Here is a 19203-nt window from a genome sequence, read left to right as displayed (position 1 = left end):
GGACCAGCTGGCATTAGCAAATCTGATTGGATAGCACTCACGCAGTGCTCTTTTTCTTTTATACCTGCAACTTTCCCATTTCATCAGTGAGAAATGTTATTCCTCTTAATTTTCATCATCTTTTTACCATCTTATAATCTAATATTAAATAATTAAAAAATATTTATTATATTTTATTTATAAATCTATTATCTATGACACATTATAAGATGATAAAAAAAATAATAATAAATAAATTTAATCTTTGAAAATATCATTCTCTCCGAATTACCGCTGAATTACTGCTAATTTTTTTTTTAATAAGAAAACTATTTTTTAATTTTGGAAACGTTTATGAATACAAATAAATTATTTAATTTTTTTCATATACATCTTAAAAAATCTTTAAAAAAAAATGAACGGTCCCGATAAATTAATGCTCATAGGGGTATGATTCTCGTTAACCGACACTTTTTTTTTTTTTTTATATTTAGTATTTGGATGAATTTCTTTTTCTTCAATTTATTAATAATATTATTATGATAATGATACCCCTTAATTGTCACTACATTAGTGTAAGCTTGTTGCTTGAAAAATGATCCTTTTTTCAATTCTATTTTAACTGAGGGCGAATTTGAAAAATAATGATTCCCTTATAATAATTTTAAACTTATTTTATAAAAATATCTTCTATTTTGTAAACGGATTTGGTTCGAATAATCTGGAGTTTCCGAGTCTTGTAAAATGCAAAAGCCGGCATCTTATGTGCTCAATCCGACATCTTAAATTGAATTTCAATCTAATACAGCCGTCCCCCACCGTTCCCCCCAAAAAGGTTGAAAATGTCAACCTATTTCACGAATGAAATTTATGATCAGACATCAATCTGGACACTCTATGTTCATTGCTGTTCTTTTCAACGGATAGTACCAATCGAAAACTTCGAATTCGAGAGATACAGATGGACTTGTGACCCATGAGAACGGGTTGGGCTCTAGGAATGCCCCCGGCCCCATTACTGTTAAATTACTAATGTTTAAAGATATGTCGAGTTGCAGGAATGGGTCCCCAAATCCGACTTTCGGGTTGCGTGAACAAAGGACTTGATGACTTTACACGTCATGGATTAGAGTAATGATAAATATAAATTTTAAATAGATAAAGTTTGTATAAGTTGTTTGTTAAAAAAAAAAAAAAAAAAAAACATATTTTATAAGATGAGATCATTTTTTTAATAAAGACTGCGTGCGAAAGTGATCAATTCTCCCAAGCCGAAATCATTGGTTTTGGAAAAGGAAAGATTGACCGGAGCCACTTTTACTTTAAATTTTCAGAAAATTTAAATTCAATTCCTTGAAATCGCAGAAGCAGCGGCGTGGCACCAAGCTGCGTACGAAACACCACGCGTTCGAAGGTGAACAAGCCATCACGACCTTAATAGCTGGATTGCAGGTCACGAGGGGGGCTACATATCAAACATTTTTAGAAAGAGAGTGGCTTTCGGCGTTCGCTAACTTCGACACGGAATTTGTCTGAACACGTGTCCTTAGAACGCAGAACTGATGATCTCCATGGTGGGTCCCTCCAAATTCTAATTATTTGATTTTGACGTTTTAAATCTGTCCAACAACTTCCACGGGGAGTCACTGACACCTGTCCTCGTTCTTCTTCCCTTCTTCACATCTATTAAGTATTGAGTATATTTTATATTTAAAAAAATTTTGCATCACACGTTATTCGCGAATAATAATTTAATTTAAAAGATTAATTGTAAAGTTTAAATATTGCTGATATGTTATATAAGTAATGTACAAGTCTTAAATAACACTACTCTATATTTAAACAGGGAGTAACGCTGTATATATCTTTAAGAAATATAATTATTTTTTTTTAAAAGAGGTGATTTTTTATATAAATCTTTTATTTGCCGATTTTTATAAAATGTGCGATAGTGTGACAGTTACATACACCATAAGACTAACTTCTTTAAATAGGTGCATGAGATATAAAAAAAAATATATATATATATATATATATATTAGCACGCTAGCTAACAAATATTTACAGAAATAATATTTATTCATGTGAATGATAAAAATACTACTTTTATGAGTATTAGTACACACGGATGACTGTTCACAACTTCACGTACCAAAGACTCCAAAATAAGATCTTCCTTTCAATTTAATATTTTTTTGAAGCCTCGGGGGGCCGATGCTTCTCTCAGTACTCGCTTATTGATTCCGCCCAGTTTATAAAAGCATCCGCATCTGGTTTTCTTTAAAAAATTTTATAATTTAGTTAAAAATCACATTTCTTAAATTTTATTCATATTTTAAAAACCTCTTACATCCCATTTTTTTTTTAATCTTTTTTTATTATATTAAAATAATATTTCTCTATTTTTTTTATTATTTATTTTCTCTTACTTCTATTTATAAACTTAACTACTCAATATTTTATTTTTATGTTTTGAACTAGTGAATATTTTAAATAAAAATTTAAATTATTTTTTTGCGGGTATGATAATATTTTTAAATTAATTTTTTTATATTTTCATAATTATTTAAATTACTTTTAAAATTATTATTTAAAATTATAACAAATATGAGTGATAGAAAGTGTAAATGATCAGAATAATAATTTATTTTATTTATTGGAATAAAATATTGTTAGAAAATGTTTTAGGAGATGAATAATAATTCTCTATATTTGGAAAGCTATTATTCATTCCCTAAATATTCCTTCAATGTTATTGCTCAAATTAGTTACTGCTTGAATATTTTAATTTTTTTTAATTTACTTAATGATTAAAGAAGTGATTATTAGTGAAATTATATATTTTTAAAATTTTTTTAATAATCAAATATATTAAAAAATATTTAAATAAATGATAAAAATCAAATTACACATTTGCCCACCACCCTAAAATGATATATCTTGCAGACAAGGCTTGCTAATTTGGGGGGAAAAAAACAAATCCTAAACTCCCCAAAAACCTATCAACAGCTTCATAATATAATAGTATTATTAATCTTTCTTAAACTCCCGTATATTCAGGGAGAAAGCTTGGGATTTGATCAGCAGTGCGCATGGCATACGTCAGGATTATGGATTGCTCTGTATTTCTGGAATCGCTATTGAAAGACTTCCTGCCAAACAATTTGTTTTGTTTTTCTTTTTGTATTTATTTATATTTTTTTTACAGAACACAACAAAGATTTTTTGCAGCACCTTAAGGGAGATGAGCAACGTGCATGGCATTGGAGCTTGAAGATTCCGAGTTCTTAGCCAAATCCTTTCCATACCTTTCCCTTTCCAAATTCCAACCAAGTTAGATATTATTTCAGTAGAAGACATTAAGGATTTATTATTTTGCAATGGACAAAGACGGCTTGATGTGTTTGTATTTAAGTTTCCCTTTGAAATATGGTTTTTAACTTCTTGGAATTTTATGGAAGTGGTGAAAAGGGTACGTAGGAGGATAAATACTGTTTATAAGTTTCTGAATTAAATGTTCTATAGGTTTTGGAGATATATAAAATAAAGACTATACTACTTGAGCTACTGCACGGTTGGGCTTATTACTTTTTCTAAATTAATTATAGAAAGTACGTACTATGTGTAGAAAACAATGCATGCAGTGAATGATGTTTGGATTCAGATATTGTTAAAGGTTTTTATTTTTGAAAATTCTTATGATTTTTATCATGTTATTATCATGAAAATTGAGAAAAACGATTGATTGAAAATAGCTTTCAAGAATATTTTAAAGTTACAAAATATTAAAACAAGCGTTTTATATTCATTTTAAAAGATTGTGGAGCTCATTACTAAAAAATAAATTTTTTTTCACATAGATTTTAATTTGATCCACTTTTTTTTAAAGGAAAAATTTTATTTATAACACACTTAGTAAAATGCTTACATGGTACAATTGTTTTGGAAAATAAATTGAAAGATGATATTTGCAATCTTATGATATGCAAGTTATGTATACTCATTTTAAAAAAAGTGAATAAATATGAAACTCATATAAAAAATATTAATTTTTTTTTATAATAGATATATCTCACATTTTTTCAAATGGAGTGTACGAGATTTACACACTGTAAGATCGTATGTAACATTACTTTTTAAAATCTGTATTTTACAAATAAAATATTATCATTTAAATGATGTGGTTAGTGTGTGCGACACACCGGCATGAGAGTATGATTATTTTCAAAATAAATGCGTAAGACTTATATACTTTAAGATTATACAAATTATTTTATATGATATAATATCAGGTGGATTATCTAGCATATATTTTGTAAGATTAATAATATCACATGTTAAGAATCAAGCACTGTACTTCTGGATCTACACATGCACGCACAAAAGTATATATAGAATTATTCTACTCAGCAACATTACCTATATATCTGCCGATGTGGATCTTTATTTTATATTTTTATATTTTTTTCTTCTAAGTAAGTATGTAATGTAGAATTATTGAGTATAATTTTTCATATATATATATAACTGTGAATGTTTAGAAAATGAATTAAATTAAGATGAAATGAGATAAAAGTTAAAAATTAAATAAAATATTGTTAAAATATAATTTTTATTTTAAAATTTGAAAAAATTTAATTATTTATTATATTTTATTTTTAAAAAAATTAAAAAAATAAATTAAGAATTTTTTTTTCTTTAATCCAACGTCCCCTAGAGTTTTCAGTTTTTACATTGGAAGTACTGGTGAAGAGTGAACAGACAATCCATCTGTCCTGGAGTCATCATAGATCTGGGATAACAGTGATCTAGAGCCAAAACACAGCTAAAGTTGCCCCCAAAGTGGGACATGACCCCCGAAAGTATATACATAATTAATTGCACCCTCAGGCCTTTCAAATAAGTGATATAGATATATAAATATATATTATTTGGATTTTTTTTTTTTTTTTCTAAAAAGAGGGAAATTATGACAAAAGAATTTAACTCAAAGCCCGTGACTTGTTGTTGTCCTACCATGGGCTCGCTTCATCTTTTTCTTTGTTTTTATTTGCTTTCATCAGTATCTTTCTGATCATCTCAACAACCACAAATTCGATCGAGAAAACGAGAATTTTCGTTTGAAGAAGTAAAACTGTTATATGCAATTTGCATTATTTTACTGTTCGTGCATCCTTCGTAGCATTCTGATGTTTGGATATTTTCAAACCTTAGATTTTCTACTTCCCTTTCCCTTTAGGAATAATTTAATGCATGGTAATTATGATATTAATATTCAAAATTGATTTGATAATATCAATATCTTTAAGTATCTCCAATTCTCCTATAATAAGTTGTTAATATTTTTTAGCAAGTAGATTTTCTAACCTTTTTTTATTTTTTCAAGTGCATTTACAGGAGCATTTGATGTGTTTTATTTTTTTTTTAAATAATAATACTACATACAATCGTAGAGTATGTAAGTTACAATCGTTTTAAAAAATAGTGAAGTTCATTATTAAAAAATTATTATAATTTTCATGTAGATCTCATATTTATTCATTTTTTTAAAAATAATTACACAATATTTTATACATTCACAATCATAATTATGACTAATGAGTAGTGTGTTGCACTTTTTTGAAAGAAAAATAATGTTTGGCCATTAGGCCGGACTGAACGTACTTACTTTTAGCTTTATTTTTTTATTAACTGGGTTAACGTTTAGCTCAAGATCATAGCATTTTGTGCAATTGTGTTCTCTCTCATTATCTCTCCTTTCTATTGTTCTATTTTAATTTCATTTCAAGTTTCCTTTGATGACATTAGAGTCCTAATTAACTGCGCGCCCATGCCCTTAAGTAACGCCTTATTAATGCTATAGAATATTGGCCTAAGTACTTCCATTTTTTGATTCCCACTCTGAGTTTGCTGGCATCATTTTCATGCCCCCACATCCAACCTTGAAATGATTGCCATCATCATTATCTTTCACCCTGCCTTAGTATTTTGTGTGATCATTTAGATTGATTTTTTTTTTTTTTTAAAACCATCGTTTAGATTGATTTCCTCCTCTATAATGATGATCCGAATTGACATAGTCACAGTTATCATGCGATATAGACTGGTAACAGGCCAAATATTTAATAAACAGATAAGGAACAGATAATAAGCAGTGATCTCCACGTGTATAATTTACTTATTTCTTCATTTTTCCAAGTCGATAAAAATTAACCAATGGCATGCAATAAAACTGTCAGGAAGTAAATACTTAGCCATGTTATATGGAAATGATTTTATTTTATTTTTTTTAATTATTATAATTTTTTTAAATTTTTATACAAAATATAATAAATAATTTAATATTTTTAAATTTCAAAATAATAATAATATTAAAAAATAATATTTTATTTAATTTTTAATTTTTATCTAAAATTATCTCATCTCATCTCACTATATAAATGAGATCTTAAAGACAAAAATTGTAGACTTGATTTAGGTCCCGTTTAGATGTTAAACTAAGTTGAGATCATGAATTAAATTCTTTATGAATAGTAGTAAGTTGAGATGGTAAAATAAATTTTGTAGAACTTACTTAAAATGAATTTAAATATGTTTAGACGTTAAGATGAGTTTAAATGTATTTATAATAAGAAGTTGAAAAATGTTATAGATCTTGCATGTAAAGAGATGTTTAATTGAAAAAAATTGTGAAACTCATATATAAAAAAATTTTAAATAAAGATGAATTTAATAATTTAAAAATTAAATTAAATTAATCTCAATTCATTACAAGTTACAAACTAAGTTAATAATTTCAGTCACCGAATGAATTGAAGGCGCCGGTCACAGCCCGTGACTGAACTTTTCTCCGGAGAATCCTGACACTTATAAGATACCCTTTTATTGATGCCGTTGGATCTGTGTTTTCGTAATTGAGATTACGCACCTCGTACTGTCATACGCGAAGACTTTAATTTTTCGGAAAGAGTAATGCTTTAATTTTTAAACATACAAAATTCATACAAATCATTTATAAAAAGAAAGATTCTATTAACAAAAACTAATTGTTTTTACATATTTTTAAAATGAGATTTATTTATTTTTTACAAAAACTTATATTAGACTAAACAAATTATTTCTATGTCCCAAACTATATAGGTGTCCCCTTTTTTTTTTTAACCCCTTTTTCACAACATGAATTCAAAGTCTTTTATGATAGCACGGACATTGCCACGTTATCCAATAAACAACAGTTTTGGTGCGTGAATGCTTAATTCCCACGTCAAGTTAATTACTGCTCAATACATCGCCTACCATTTACGTGGCGTATTTTGGTTTCGTGTGTGATATGTGCAGTAAAATATGTGGTGGAGATTAGTGCATCAGCACCAGTAGCTGTGTATGCTAGCAGGTAGGCTGTACTTGTCTCCGGAGAAAGTGAGTGCTACGTGTTGGAGCGTTGGGGTATTACGGGCGAAGTGAACAGGATGTAATGATGTGGAAAGAATATGGTTCTTTGGAATATAAGCGTTGGAAGAATGACGGAGAGGCTGGTGTGTAATGTGTATGTTCATTTTGAAAGAGAGAGAGAGAGAGAGAGTGTGTGTCTGTGTGTGGGTGTGCGTGTGATGAAGCAGGAGGCGAAAGACATGAACGATGACTTTCGAGCCATGCTAAACGGCGACTCTGGGCAGGTCTCGAGCTCCAGAATCTCATCTCTATTGGCGTCCAAAGATCGTGATTATCTTCTTTCATCAAACGGAGCTCAGGTCTTCTCTCTCCCTCTCTCGTGAAATGAATGATTAATTAACAAGTTAGGCAAACAGTGAGCATATGCATTATCGGACCACCCATTTTGTTACAAGTAATTTGTAGCAGAAACAGGAGTAGTACTCCACACTTCAAACCCACATAAAAAGACTCCATTTTTTGAATTAATCTTTCTTATTAAATTTTTTTTTCGTGTCCTAGTTCCACAAACGACGATATTGAGTTTTTTTTTTCTTAAACAAATTATTGGGTAAATTTTTCTTTTCATGAGGAACTTAATTTCAAGAACGATAGGCCGCTGTTTCAGAAATATTCAAATAATGTTTACATATTTATTAGTTCACTTCTTCAAATAGTATTGATATTTTACTAGTACTTGAGTTTTGTAGCATAAGTACCCCGGCCTGACTCATGGTTATATATAAGAGATCTCTAGGCAGGTCAGTCGGTGGAGATCATGTAGATCGGAGTAACGTCATGGATACTATATCTAATTAGTGTACACCTGAGATTTAGCTGGTAGCTGGATTATGTAGCAGGGTGTTTTATATCACTCGTGCATATAAGTACCCTCATCTTGTTAAGCTAATATATAGATAATTTTCTCAAAAAATAAAAAATAAAAAATAAAAAATCGTTTTATCAGGTTTTAAGAAAATAGAAAGAACTAATTAAAGTGGTATATAATATGCACCGTTTTCAATTTGTTTGGTCCATGTCCTTAGATTTAAATTATGTTATTCTTTGTACACCATCTCATGTGTATTCAGATAATCTCACGAAAAGATTGTTCGCTCTGGGTCTAGCATCGATCCGTTATGATTCCGCGGCGAGCAAAAGCTTAATTATCGTTATTAAGTACTTGAATTCATTGGAAGTTGAAACAAATTAAGCAATCAAGCTGCAAGAAAAACAATTCGATGGCCATTTCCAAATGATATGTGAGCATGGGGGTATATAGATTTTACCTGTTTGGGACTGGATCGATCCATTTTGTTCCCACCAGAACAATGGATATTTTCTGTCTGAATGTTATTCGCCAGGAAAAAAGTTATTGAAAAGCAACGCGTTTGAACAGTTTCATTGACGGAACAGTACATTAAATATATGGAAGCCATGATTATCTCTTAGTTTGCTGTCATCGTTGTTTATTTTTTCGTCTGTTTTAAGTCCATTGGAGTCGGTGGGGATAAGTTGCATGCTTCGGATTCGGGCTCTCGCTCTCAGACTCGGCCAGGAAAGGAAAAACCGATCGAAAGAATTTAATTAGGAGAAATTGATCTATGTATTGATTTATTCATTGACCCATTGAAATGCATTACTGATACGTTAATTAGTTATATTTTTTTATTTTTAATGATTGACTCGGTTCCACGACTTTCACACTTCACTTTCAGTGGAGTTACACTGAAGATGATGCTTATCGTCAGGAAGGGGGGGGACGTAGACCAAATTGGAGGTCCTAATCAAGGAGGGCTCCCCACGTACGCTGTGGTAGTCGTGGACAGCCAGGCAGAAAGCACACGTGTCTAACGTAATAATTCCCTTTAGCCTCACATTAACGCTATTGGTATTTGGTACAACACGTGGCCCCTTGTAACCTATGTACACAGTCAATTCGGTACGATATCAGTTTTCCATTTCTTTCCAGGCCGAACCTTCCTGGGGTAATGATTTTGTGCTGCATGTCCACCGTATCAGTATGCTCCTCTGATCTGCGTCATTTATCTGCAGGAAAAATTAAATAATTAAATTCTTCGCAATCAAGTATTGATTATATGAAATTTGCATTTTCTCACATCGATTTATAAGTAAAAAATTAACTAGTTTATTGCTGATTATTATTATATGGTCATGAATCATGATCTAATTTCGCAGGTGAATGTGTCTGATCTTGAAAGCAAGGTCATAGGACTGTATTTCTCGGCCAACTGGTATCCACCATGCTGGAACTTCACCAAAGTCCTAGTTGGCATCTACGAGCAGCTCAAGACTAGTGGGTCTAATTTTGAAATTGTCTATATTTCGTCGGATGAAGACTTGGATGCATTTAACAATTATCACGCATGCATGCCGTGGCTGGCAATTCCGTTCTCTGACTTGGAGACAAAGAAAGCATTGAACCGGAAATTTGATGTCGAGGGTATTCCTTGCCTTGTTATTTTGCAACCTAATGATAATAAAGACGATGCAACCTTGCATGATGGCGTGGAGCTCATTTATCGCTACGGTATTGAAGCCTTCCCATTTACTAAAGAGAGGTTGGAGACATTGTACCAGGAAGAGAGGGAGAAGCATGAGAACCAGACCCTAACCAATTTATTAACGAATCATGATAGAGACTATCTTTTGGGCCATCCCAGCCCTAAACAGGTCAGTCACGCTCACAATATATATATATATATATATATATATATATATATATATATTACGAGTATTGTTTTACATCAGTCACATTCTCAAACTTTACACTTAGTATAGTTTTTTTTTTTTTCTATAAGTGTGGGGTGTGAGGTAGTGAATAATGATTGATGAAAAAATTAATTCATATATTACCCACCAATTGAAAATAGATTTTGCCCAAATGAGGCCGATTAAGTGAAATTTAGTAAAAATTGATAGTAATGGTGCTAAAATTTAGCATTATTCTTTTAATTGTCAATATTTGTAGGATGATCTATAGAAAGTAGTCAACATCATGTCGCTTAATTTATCTAGTTTTAGTTATTGACCATAACGTAGGAAGTATAACTGATCTTGTGATTTTCTTAATAACCATATATAATATTTGCTACAGTTACATGTTATTTAAACATATATGGATCTCATCATGAGGTTTACATGAGTTCTACATGAATCTCATAACATAAACGAACTGATGCATGCCATCGCGCATGCAATTACAAAAAAGGGTGTCTGTCAACTTCATCATTCATTCATTTGCTCATGAACAAATTAAGGATCGTGACCAATAAGTGAGCTGGTGCTACCCATACTGTGTCTTATTCCTCTTACTTTCTGTCGACACAACATGTGCTCATGTTTCTGTCGATCCGTAATAGCATCCCCGTACGTACGACGTTGTCCAGTACTCGAAACGATGACTTGCCCCGATCTCATTGGATGTCGGAAATCTTGAAGGTTAAAGGAGACCTTAAAGTCGACTGCATGAAAAATAGATCATGTATACGTCTAAAATATAGGTATATAGTCACATCGATCTCTTGTTAGGGGCTAAGCAAAATATTTACGGTGATTAACTGCGGCCAGAAGTTGCACCGTGGAAATGCTTTAAATTATTCATAGCTCTGTTAATGTTTTTTTTTTAATTTTTTATTTTAGATTTTTTTTTCATTTTTAATTACGTCTGTTACTATTACTATGTTATATTTTAAATTGGTTTTCATTAAATAATAAATAGTGCATACAGTCGTTGAGTGCATAATTGCTGCGCAACAAAAAGTGTGAAATCTACTATTAAATTTTTTTTCTTCGTATTTACAAACTTTTTTTTAAAAAAAATTGTGCGGTGATTATAAATATTATTTTTCTTAAATAATTAGCATATCGAGTCATTTAAAATATATTCCGAGATCAACAAGCGTCGTGATTGTGATTGAGAATATTATGATGAGTAGATTAATATATGTGCGGATATTTTTCTCTTGTGCAGGTGCCTGTTGCTTCATTAATAGGAAAAACAATTGGACTATATTTCTCTGCTCAGTGGTGCCTTCCATGTGTAAAATTCGCGCCCAAGTTAATCTCCATCTACCAAAAGATCAAGCAGATGCTGGGAGAGAAGGGAGATGATGAGGACTTCGACGTAGTGCTCATATCAAATGATCGTGACCAGGAGTCATTTGACTCCTACTTCGAAACCATGCCATGGCTAGCTTTGCCTTTTGGGGACCCAGCTGGGAAGGACCTTGCTAAGCACTTTGACGTACGGGGTATCCCCTGTTTGGTAATCTTAGGCCCCGATGGTAAAACTGTTACCAAACATGGGAGGAACTTGATAAACCTGTACCAAGAAAATGCGTACCCTTTCACGGAGGCCAAAGTGGAGTTGCTAGAGAAACAGATGAATGAAGAGGCCGAGAGGCTTCCGAGATCAGTTTTCCACTCCGGCCACCGCCACGAGCTGACTCTGGTCTCCGAAGGGAATGGAGGAGGACCTTTTATATGTTGTGGTTGTGATGAGCAAGGGTCTGGCTGGGCTTATCAATGCCTGGAATGTGGGTACGAGGTACACCCCAAGTGTGTGAGTGCTGCTGCTGCAGATCGTGACTCTTCAGACAATAGTTGACTGGCATGCAGTTTGTGTTGATTCTAATTAAGAACTTGGGTGCTATTTGTTTGGGCCTTGATTTTTGGATTATGTGTTGATGTTTGCTGATTTTGACGCGGGATTTGGTAAATTCCATTGGATCATTGATCCATCTGGATGCGTCTAATTATATATGAGTTTCCAACACGTATTTTTTATTGTTGTTAGCTGTTAACAGGATGTAAAATAATTTTATTAGGGGATGAAAGGTGCTGGAAACTAGTACTTGTTCTTGAAAACTACTCCAAATCAGAAAGGTTAATGAAATATACTTTTTTAAATCCAGGAGAGTTCGGGCTTCCCAGTACTGTATGAGAAAATGAATTACTGACTGGATTTGGTGGCAAATTCGTAATACCAGTGTGACTGTGGGAAAGTAGTATTCCCACAGTCAGACATAAGAGTTCAGTCAGACAAGAGTTCCTCTTATTTTAGTGTCTCTCCGTAAGAGATATAGGGTAAGAATAATGATAGATAGGGTAATATTAGAGAAGTATTAAAAATATTTGTGAATAATTATGAATAGAGATTGAAGTGAGTTTGTAGATCTCATTAAGAGTATTTTGAGTTGTTTAGATATATGAAGTTATATTGAATTGTTAACTTTTGGATATGTAGTTGAAAAATGTGTGGATCCTATAAATATTATAGTGATTTTATTTTTAGTAATAAATATTATAGTGATTTTTTAATATTAATAAATATTGTAGTGATTTTATTTTATTTTTATATATAATAGTAATAAATATTATAATGCTTTTATTTTTTATTTATATATTATAGTGATTTATATAAATAGTGATTTTATTTTTTATTTCTATATTATAGTGATTTTATTTTTTATATATATATAATAGTGATTTTTTATTTTTATTTTTATATATAATAGTGATAAATAGTGATTTTATTTTTTATTTATATATTATAGTGAGTTTATTTTTTATTATATATTATAGTGATTTTATTTTTTATTTATATATAATAGTGATAAATATTGTAATGATTTTATTTTTTATTTATATATTATAGTGATAAATATTTGTAGTGATTTTTGGAAAGACTTTAATACGAAAATAGTTTATTGCGTTTGACATGTGGAGTATTTCTAATAGTACGAGAATACTTAGAAAATGTTAAGGTATGTTGGCTACCCAAACGCAGCCTTAGATTTACGAGAGTAGTATTCTCCATTTATGTCGCCTAGCCCATCCTAAGTCGACGTTGACATGAGTCCTAAATAGTAATATTTTGTGAATTCTATTGAGATGAGCTAATTTTTTTTTAAGTTGAAATGAGTTTTAACTTTTTAGGTTGAAATAAGTTTTAATTTTTTAAGTTGAAATGTATAAAGTAGATTGAGATGAATTTAACTTTTACTTTTTATGAGAAATTAGAAATGTAGTGGATTTCGTGAATAATTGATTTGAAATGAGTTGAGATGAATTGAGTTTGGTTCAACAATTAAACATAGCCTAAGATTGCGTTTCGATTTTGAGCTGAATTGAGATGAGTTGAGTTTTTTATAAATAGTAGTGAGTTGAGATGTTGGAGTAAGTTTTGTGGGGCTTACTTAAAATGAGTTTAGATTTATTTAGATGTTAAAATAAGTTTAGATATATTTATGAGAACTTAAAAAATGTTTATGGTCTCGAGTGTAAATAGGTGTTGAATTGAAAAAATGTTGTGAATCATATGTGTAAAGAAGTTTTGAGTTAAAATAGATTTAGTAATTTGAAAGTTGAATATTTAAACGTTAGAATCAGTTTAAAATTAGATTGAACTGAGTTGATCTCAGTACAATCCAATAAACAGGATCTAAGTGAGGCAGGTTTTAGCCACAACCAAATCCGGTCTAGTCCAGTCATGCAGCTGAGATTGGGTTAATACGAGGCCCAATATCACAAGCCTACAAAAAAATCTTTTTAGATATATTATATTAATTTATAAATTTATTCTTGTAAAATCTATGCAAAACAAACATTTTTCTTCTAAAAATTACGAGGGGCTGACATTCAAACAGCGATGCCCGGTTTGAAGATTATTCCTCACCTGGATCCTGACTACCTATCTGAAATCCCACGGGCCGCATTTTGGGCCGCCCAAACAAGGCCTTTTATTATAGATCAACGTATCCTGGACGCAATGCGCTGCCACATCAGATAAGTGCGTTTTTTTTCAGACGTGGTGTGCTTGATCCACTGGCCAATATCAAAACCCCTATCGCGTAAAACGCGTCAACTTTTATGAACAAAGGTTATTAGGTTCAGATAAACAACGAGGTCGAACCAAAAGCGTATCTTAAAAAATAAAAATAAAAAATAAAAAAAAGTGAAGAATGATGCCCAGGACCATCCAAGGGGCAAAAGCAAAGCACAAACAAACAGAAAGAAATAAAGTCCATCAGCAAGCAAAGAAGCTCCTCTAGAATCTTTATACACGCTGTTCCAACCAATATTAAGCCATTAACCAAAATTCCTTCTAAACGACAACCACCTGCAACTCTCTCTCTCTCTCTCTCTCTCTCTCTCTCTCTCTCTCACCCACCAATGGGACTCTGCTTCACCAAATCCCGTGACATCTCAATCGCATCCTCCTCCGCCTCTGAATCACCTCCTCGTCCTTCAAGCCAGGCTCCCAGGATAACCCAAGAACGGAATAACCCAATTCTATCCAAACCGGCCTCCACTTCCTCTAAAGCCACTTCAACTTCTGAAGATATTGGACACATTCTTCGCAAACCGTACGTTGATATAAACTCTATTTATGTTCTCGACAAAGAGCTGGGGAGGGGTCAGTTTGGGATTACCTATCTCTGTACAGAGAGGGCCACGGGTCAAAAATACGCGTGCAAGTCCATAGCGAGGCGGAAGCTCACAAATCATAAGTATATTGAAGACGTTAGGAGGGAGATTCTGATACTACAGCACCTAACAGGGCAGCCCAATATCGTGGAGTTCAAGGGCGCTTATGAGGACAGGCAGAATCTGCATTTGGTGATGGAGTTGTGCTCGGGGGGCGAGCTCTTCGACCGGATCATCGCCAAGGGTAGCTACTCCGAGCGCGAAGCGGCGTCGATTGCTCGGCAGATTGTGAACGTGGTTCATGCGTGTCATTTCATGGGGGTGATTCATAGGGACTTGAAGCCCGAGAATTTCTTGATGGTGAGCAAGGATGAGAAATCTCCCATAAAAGCCACCGATTTTGGACTCTCCGTCTTCATTGAAGAAGGTTAGTAGCAATATGGGTACCTTCAGTTGGTGCATTTCTCAATTTTTTTACTCCGTTCTTGTCATTCTTTGGCTTTAATTATGCAGTACGAGTATTTTGTTTGCATTACTTTGTTTTCTTCAGATTTTGTGACCCTTATAATAGGTTTTGATTCTAGACAAAAATGTAGAATATGGATAAAGGGATAAAATCTTTGAATGTCCATTAGCTTGAACGTATGTTTCTTCCCTTAGTTTATCTGTTAATTTCTTGGACAAAAAGCATTTGTGTTTTAATGGGAACTTAAAAAATCATTAAGCGGTTGGGGATCCACTTTAACCAGAATTTGTAGTAATAGAAATCCAAGCTCCAAAGATTTCTGGGGATGCCATAATGGGTCAGCTTGACGAAGTCAAGGATGAAAGCGACAAGTCAACCAAGTAAACGTTAGTCGATAATGAAAGAGGAAAAGCAAAACGAGAAGCAAAGAAAAACAAACACACGTCCCAAGGCTCAATCACATCGTGTCAAAGATAATTGGGCCATTGGCCAACTAGACACCCAGTAGACATAGTAACATACTCTAGTGAAACGGCATCAAATTCCACTTGAGTACTGTAGACAATTACAATGAGGGAGGAATGCCTACAAACAGAAAACGTATAATAACTGATCCGACATATTTCACAGGCCATCCTTCTCATTAGTCGAACCCTCAACATCCATGGACAATGGGTACCATTTCACTAGACAGACTAGTGTAACCTTTCTTGATCTGGTAGCATAAAAGTAATTTGAATTATGAAATATCTTGTGCATAGTTTCAATTGTGATGTAGAAGATGATGGTTGCTATTTTAGGTAGTAATTTCATAGAAACAGGCAATGGCTTAAAGTTAGCTACCATCGTTATATTTAACATTTCTGATATAAAAAAAAAAAAAAAAAAATTCTACTTATCATCCTCGCATGCATCACACACCAACATGTCATTTGTTATTTTTGTCATTTTATTTAAATACACACATATTGATTTGTAAATATGTGTATTTAAATAGAATGATAAAAATGACAAATCACACGTTGCTATGTGGTGTATGCGGATGTGATAAGTACCATTTCTAATAAAATAGATTGAAACTGCCCATAATTGTTATCCTTGTCCGCATGCTTGTTCCTTTCCTTTACCTTTTCCTTGTTCTTTTTGGCGTTCCAAATGCGTGCACAACAAACAACATGTTTGCGACTCTATATACCAATGGATTTCATAGCAAGCAAACCTGTCATGGTTTTCCATAAATGCAAGACATTATTGTTTGGTTCAATGCAACCCATTTCTTCATTAACTAATACTAAACAAATGAATTTTACCAAAATTGATCCAGGGAAAGTGTACAAAGACATTGTTGGAAGTGCATACTACGTGGCCCCAGAGGTGTTGCGGCGACGCTATGGGAAGGAGATCGATGTCTGGAGTGCTGGAGTCATTTTATACATCCTCCTGAGTGGGGTGCCTCCTTTTTGGGCTGGTTGGTAAAGTACTTAATTTCTTACATTTCAGCTGTTATTGCACCAGATCAGAAATATGATTTACCCGACTAAATTAATCGTGGCAAACTTGCCCGTTAAATGGATTTTTTGATTTTTTTTAAACATTTAAAACATCTTTAACAATTAAAAAAAATAAAAATACAATTTCACTAACAGTCAAATCCTTTAATTATTACACATATGGTTATATTTAAGAGGCATACTATCATTTTTCATATATGTATGTATTTTCTTTTGATGTTATTTCTATATTTGATGAGTGAATGAGTAACTTTTGTTTTTAGAGACGGAGAAAGGCATATTCGATGCAATTTTAGAAGGCAATCTTGACTTGCAGAGCGCTCCATGGCCTAATATATCTACTGGTGCTAAGGATCTCGTCGGGAAAATGTTAATGGGGGACCCTAAGAAACGGATTACTGCTGCCGATGCTCTTGGTGAGTATATAGTTGTTTTTTAACAGTCCAATATATATTTATGCATATATGCTGCTGCTCTTCAATAATTTCCACTTGTTCAGTCCCTCCCTCTCTTGGATAACTCACACGTCAAATAAACATTTTTTAGAACGTTTCATCTTAATTACCATGCAGCCATGGGGAAAAAAGATTTAAGAGTCATGATCACCGGTCAACTATTTCTATTTTTAATTTCCCAAATGAATGATCTGTAGCAACGCAATTTTGAATACAAACAACTAGCTGACGATTATTGTGATTTGTATTATGGGTATAAACCAGAACATCCATGGTTGAAGGAAGACGGTGAAGCATCTGACAGACCTATTGATAATGTCGTTTTAAGTAGGATGAAGCAATTTCGAGCAATGAACAAGCTGAAAAAACTCGCACTAAAGGTATAATTTTACCTCTTTCTTTTTTCGAGTTGTACAGAACTTTGAGATCTACAATGGTTGAGTCGTTTCATGTTGAAATGATGTCCTCAATGATCAGAACCATATAGTACTCTTATCCATTGAAGTTTCGCTAGGAAATGAAATAGCTACATTTCAACCAGATTTTTAGATAGAAATGTTTTCTTTAGAATGAATATCATCATTGAAAAGTGATGATGTACTTGAATTCATCTCAAAATCCCAGAACATTTTGTTGGTCTTAGTGCATGTTTTCATCTCAAAATCCCAAAACACCGTTTTGTTTTGTCTGTAAACTTTAATTTTTTTTTTCTCCCATTTTCTTATTGGATGTTTTCCTTGTAACCGAAATTTTTGGAATGCTTGAAAGGTCATAGCAGAGACCCTTTCAGAAGAAGAAATAAAGGGGTTGAAACAGATGTTCAACAACATGGACACTGATAAAAGTGGTGCAATAACATTTGAAGAACTCAAAACTGGATTGTCCAGGCTTGGATCTAAGCTTACTGAAACAGAAATCAAGCAGCTGATGGACGCTGTAAGTCACTGTGAAGCTATCCAATCCCAGTATCCGTTGATCAGTTTACATGAGTTTACGTAATGGAACTATATAAACCATTAATTGCGTCAATATTCTTTTGTCAGGCTGATGTTGACGGAAGCGGGACTATTGATTACATCGAATTCATTACTGCCACTATGCATCGGCATAAACTCGAGAAGGATGAAAACCTCTATAAGGCGTTTCAGTACTTTGACACAGATGGCAGCGGGTTAGTTTCTTTGATATGCTTAAAACATCAATGAGTTATTTTATATATATATATATATATGTATGTATGTATGTATGTATTGTTTTATATGTTGTTTTTAATCAGGTTTATAACAAGAGAGGAATTAAGACAAGCCATGACTAAATATGGAATGGGGGATGATGCTACCATAGATGAAGTGATCAAAGATGTCGATACTGATAAAGTAATTATCATCTTCTTTTTCTTTTTTTTCTATATTTATTTATTTCTTGAAGTGGTCTTTTTTCTGATTAATATGGAATTCTGAATGTGTAGGACGGGAGAATCAACTATGAAGAGTTTGCAGCCATGATGAGAAACGTAAGATAAGTTGAGTTGAAAGATATGATGTACATATGTACATGGAATAAAACCCCTCCACCACCAAAGCTCAATCTCTGCTCTCAGATCAATATGCACGCACGCGGCACGCCCCTTCCAAATGTCTCGAAATTTGAGGCATTAGTACTGTGCTGCCATTCTGCTAGTAATGATCATCTAGATTCTAGAAATGAAATATATATGTGATGTTACCTTATTAGCCTCTCCCGTACTCCCGTCTTCCCATGTGTCAACGAACACTTTTTTTTTTTTGTTTTCTTAGCATTTTAAATCTGGTCCATGCGGACCTTCTAAATATGTAATTTCTCAGCCCGATGGAAAATTGTAAGTAAATTCAGACAAATGGTATAAATAAATAAATTTGTATGTTTGAAA

The 19203-nt window shown here is 32.7% G+C and overlaps 2 protein-coding genes across 2 annotated transcripts; both read left to right on the top strand.

The window, feature by feature from the left end:
- Window positions 1-7497: 7497 nt before the first annotated feature.
- On the top strand, window positions 7498-12212 carry LOC108981430 (probable nucleoredoxin 2). Its single transcript, XM_018952593.2, has 3 exons — window positions 7498-7730; window positions 9610-10104; window positions 11405-12212. The coding sequence occupies exons 1-3, from the start codon at window positions 7500-7502 to the stop codon at window positions 12038-12040; spliced, it is 1362 nt and encodes a 453-aa protein (XP_018808138.2). The 5' UTR covers window positions 7498-7499; the 3' UTR covers window positions 12041-12212.
- A 2274-nt stretch (window positions 12213-14486) lies between these two features.
- Window positions 14487-19203, top strand: LOC108981428 (calcium-dependent protein kinase 29). The gene is made up of 8 exons (XM_018952586.2): window positions 14487-15289; window positions 16653-16796; window positions 17103-17255; window positions 17559-17674; window positions 18063-18230; window positions 18338-18465; window positions 18571-18670; window positions 18763-19203. Exons 1-8 carry the CDS (start codon window positions 14608-14610, stop codon window positions 18814-18816), a joined length of 1545 nt encoding a protein of 514 aa, XP_018808131.1. The 5' UTR covers window positions 14487-14607; the 3' UTR covers window positions 18817-19203.

The sequence above is a fragment of the Juglans regia genome, chromosome 11 (assembly GCF_001411555.2).
Source record: "Juglans regia cultivar Chandler chromosome 11, Walnut 2.0, whole genome shotgun sequence".
NCBI classification, from domain to species: Eukaryota; Viridiplantae; Streptophyta; class Magnoliopsida; order Fagales; family Juglandaceae; genus Juglans; species Juglans regia.
This window is presented reverse-complemented; position numbering and strand designations above follow the sequence as displayed.

Coding starts and splice junctions, on each gene's coding strand:
- LOC108981430 (XM_018952593.2), top strand. CDS start 7,500: ATGACGGAGAGGCTGGTGTGTAATGTGTATGTTCATTTTGAAAGAGAG. Junction 7,731..9,609: donor TTTCATCAAACGGAGCTCAG/GTCTTCTCTCTC, acceptor CTAATTTCGCAG/GTGAATGTGTCTGATCTTGA. Junction 10,105..11,404: donor GCCATCCCAGCCCTAAACAG/GTCAGTCACGCT, acceptor TCTCTTGTGCAG/GTGCCTGTTGCTTCATTAAT.
- LOC108981428 (XM_018952586.2), top strand. CDS start 14,608: ATGGGACTCTGCTTCACCAAATCCCGTGACATCTCAATCGCATCCTCC. Junction 15,290..16,652: donor CTCCGTCTTCATTGAAGAAG/GTTAGTAGCAAT, acceptor AAATTGATCCAG/GGAAAGTGTACAAAGACATT. Junction 17,675..18,062: donor TGAAAAAACTCGCACTAAAG/GTATAATTTTAC, acceptor AATGCTTGAAAG/GTCATAGCAGAGACCCTTTC.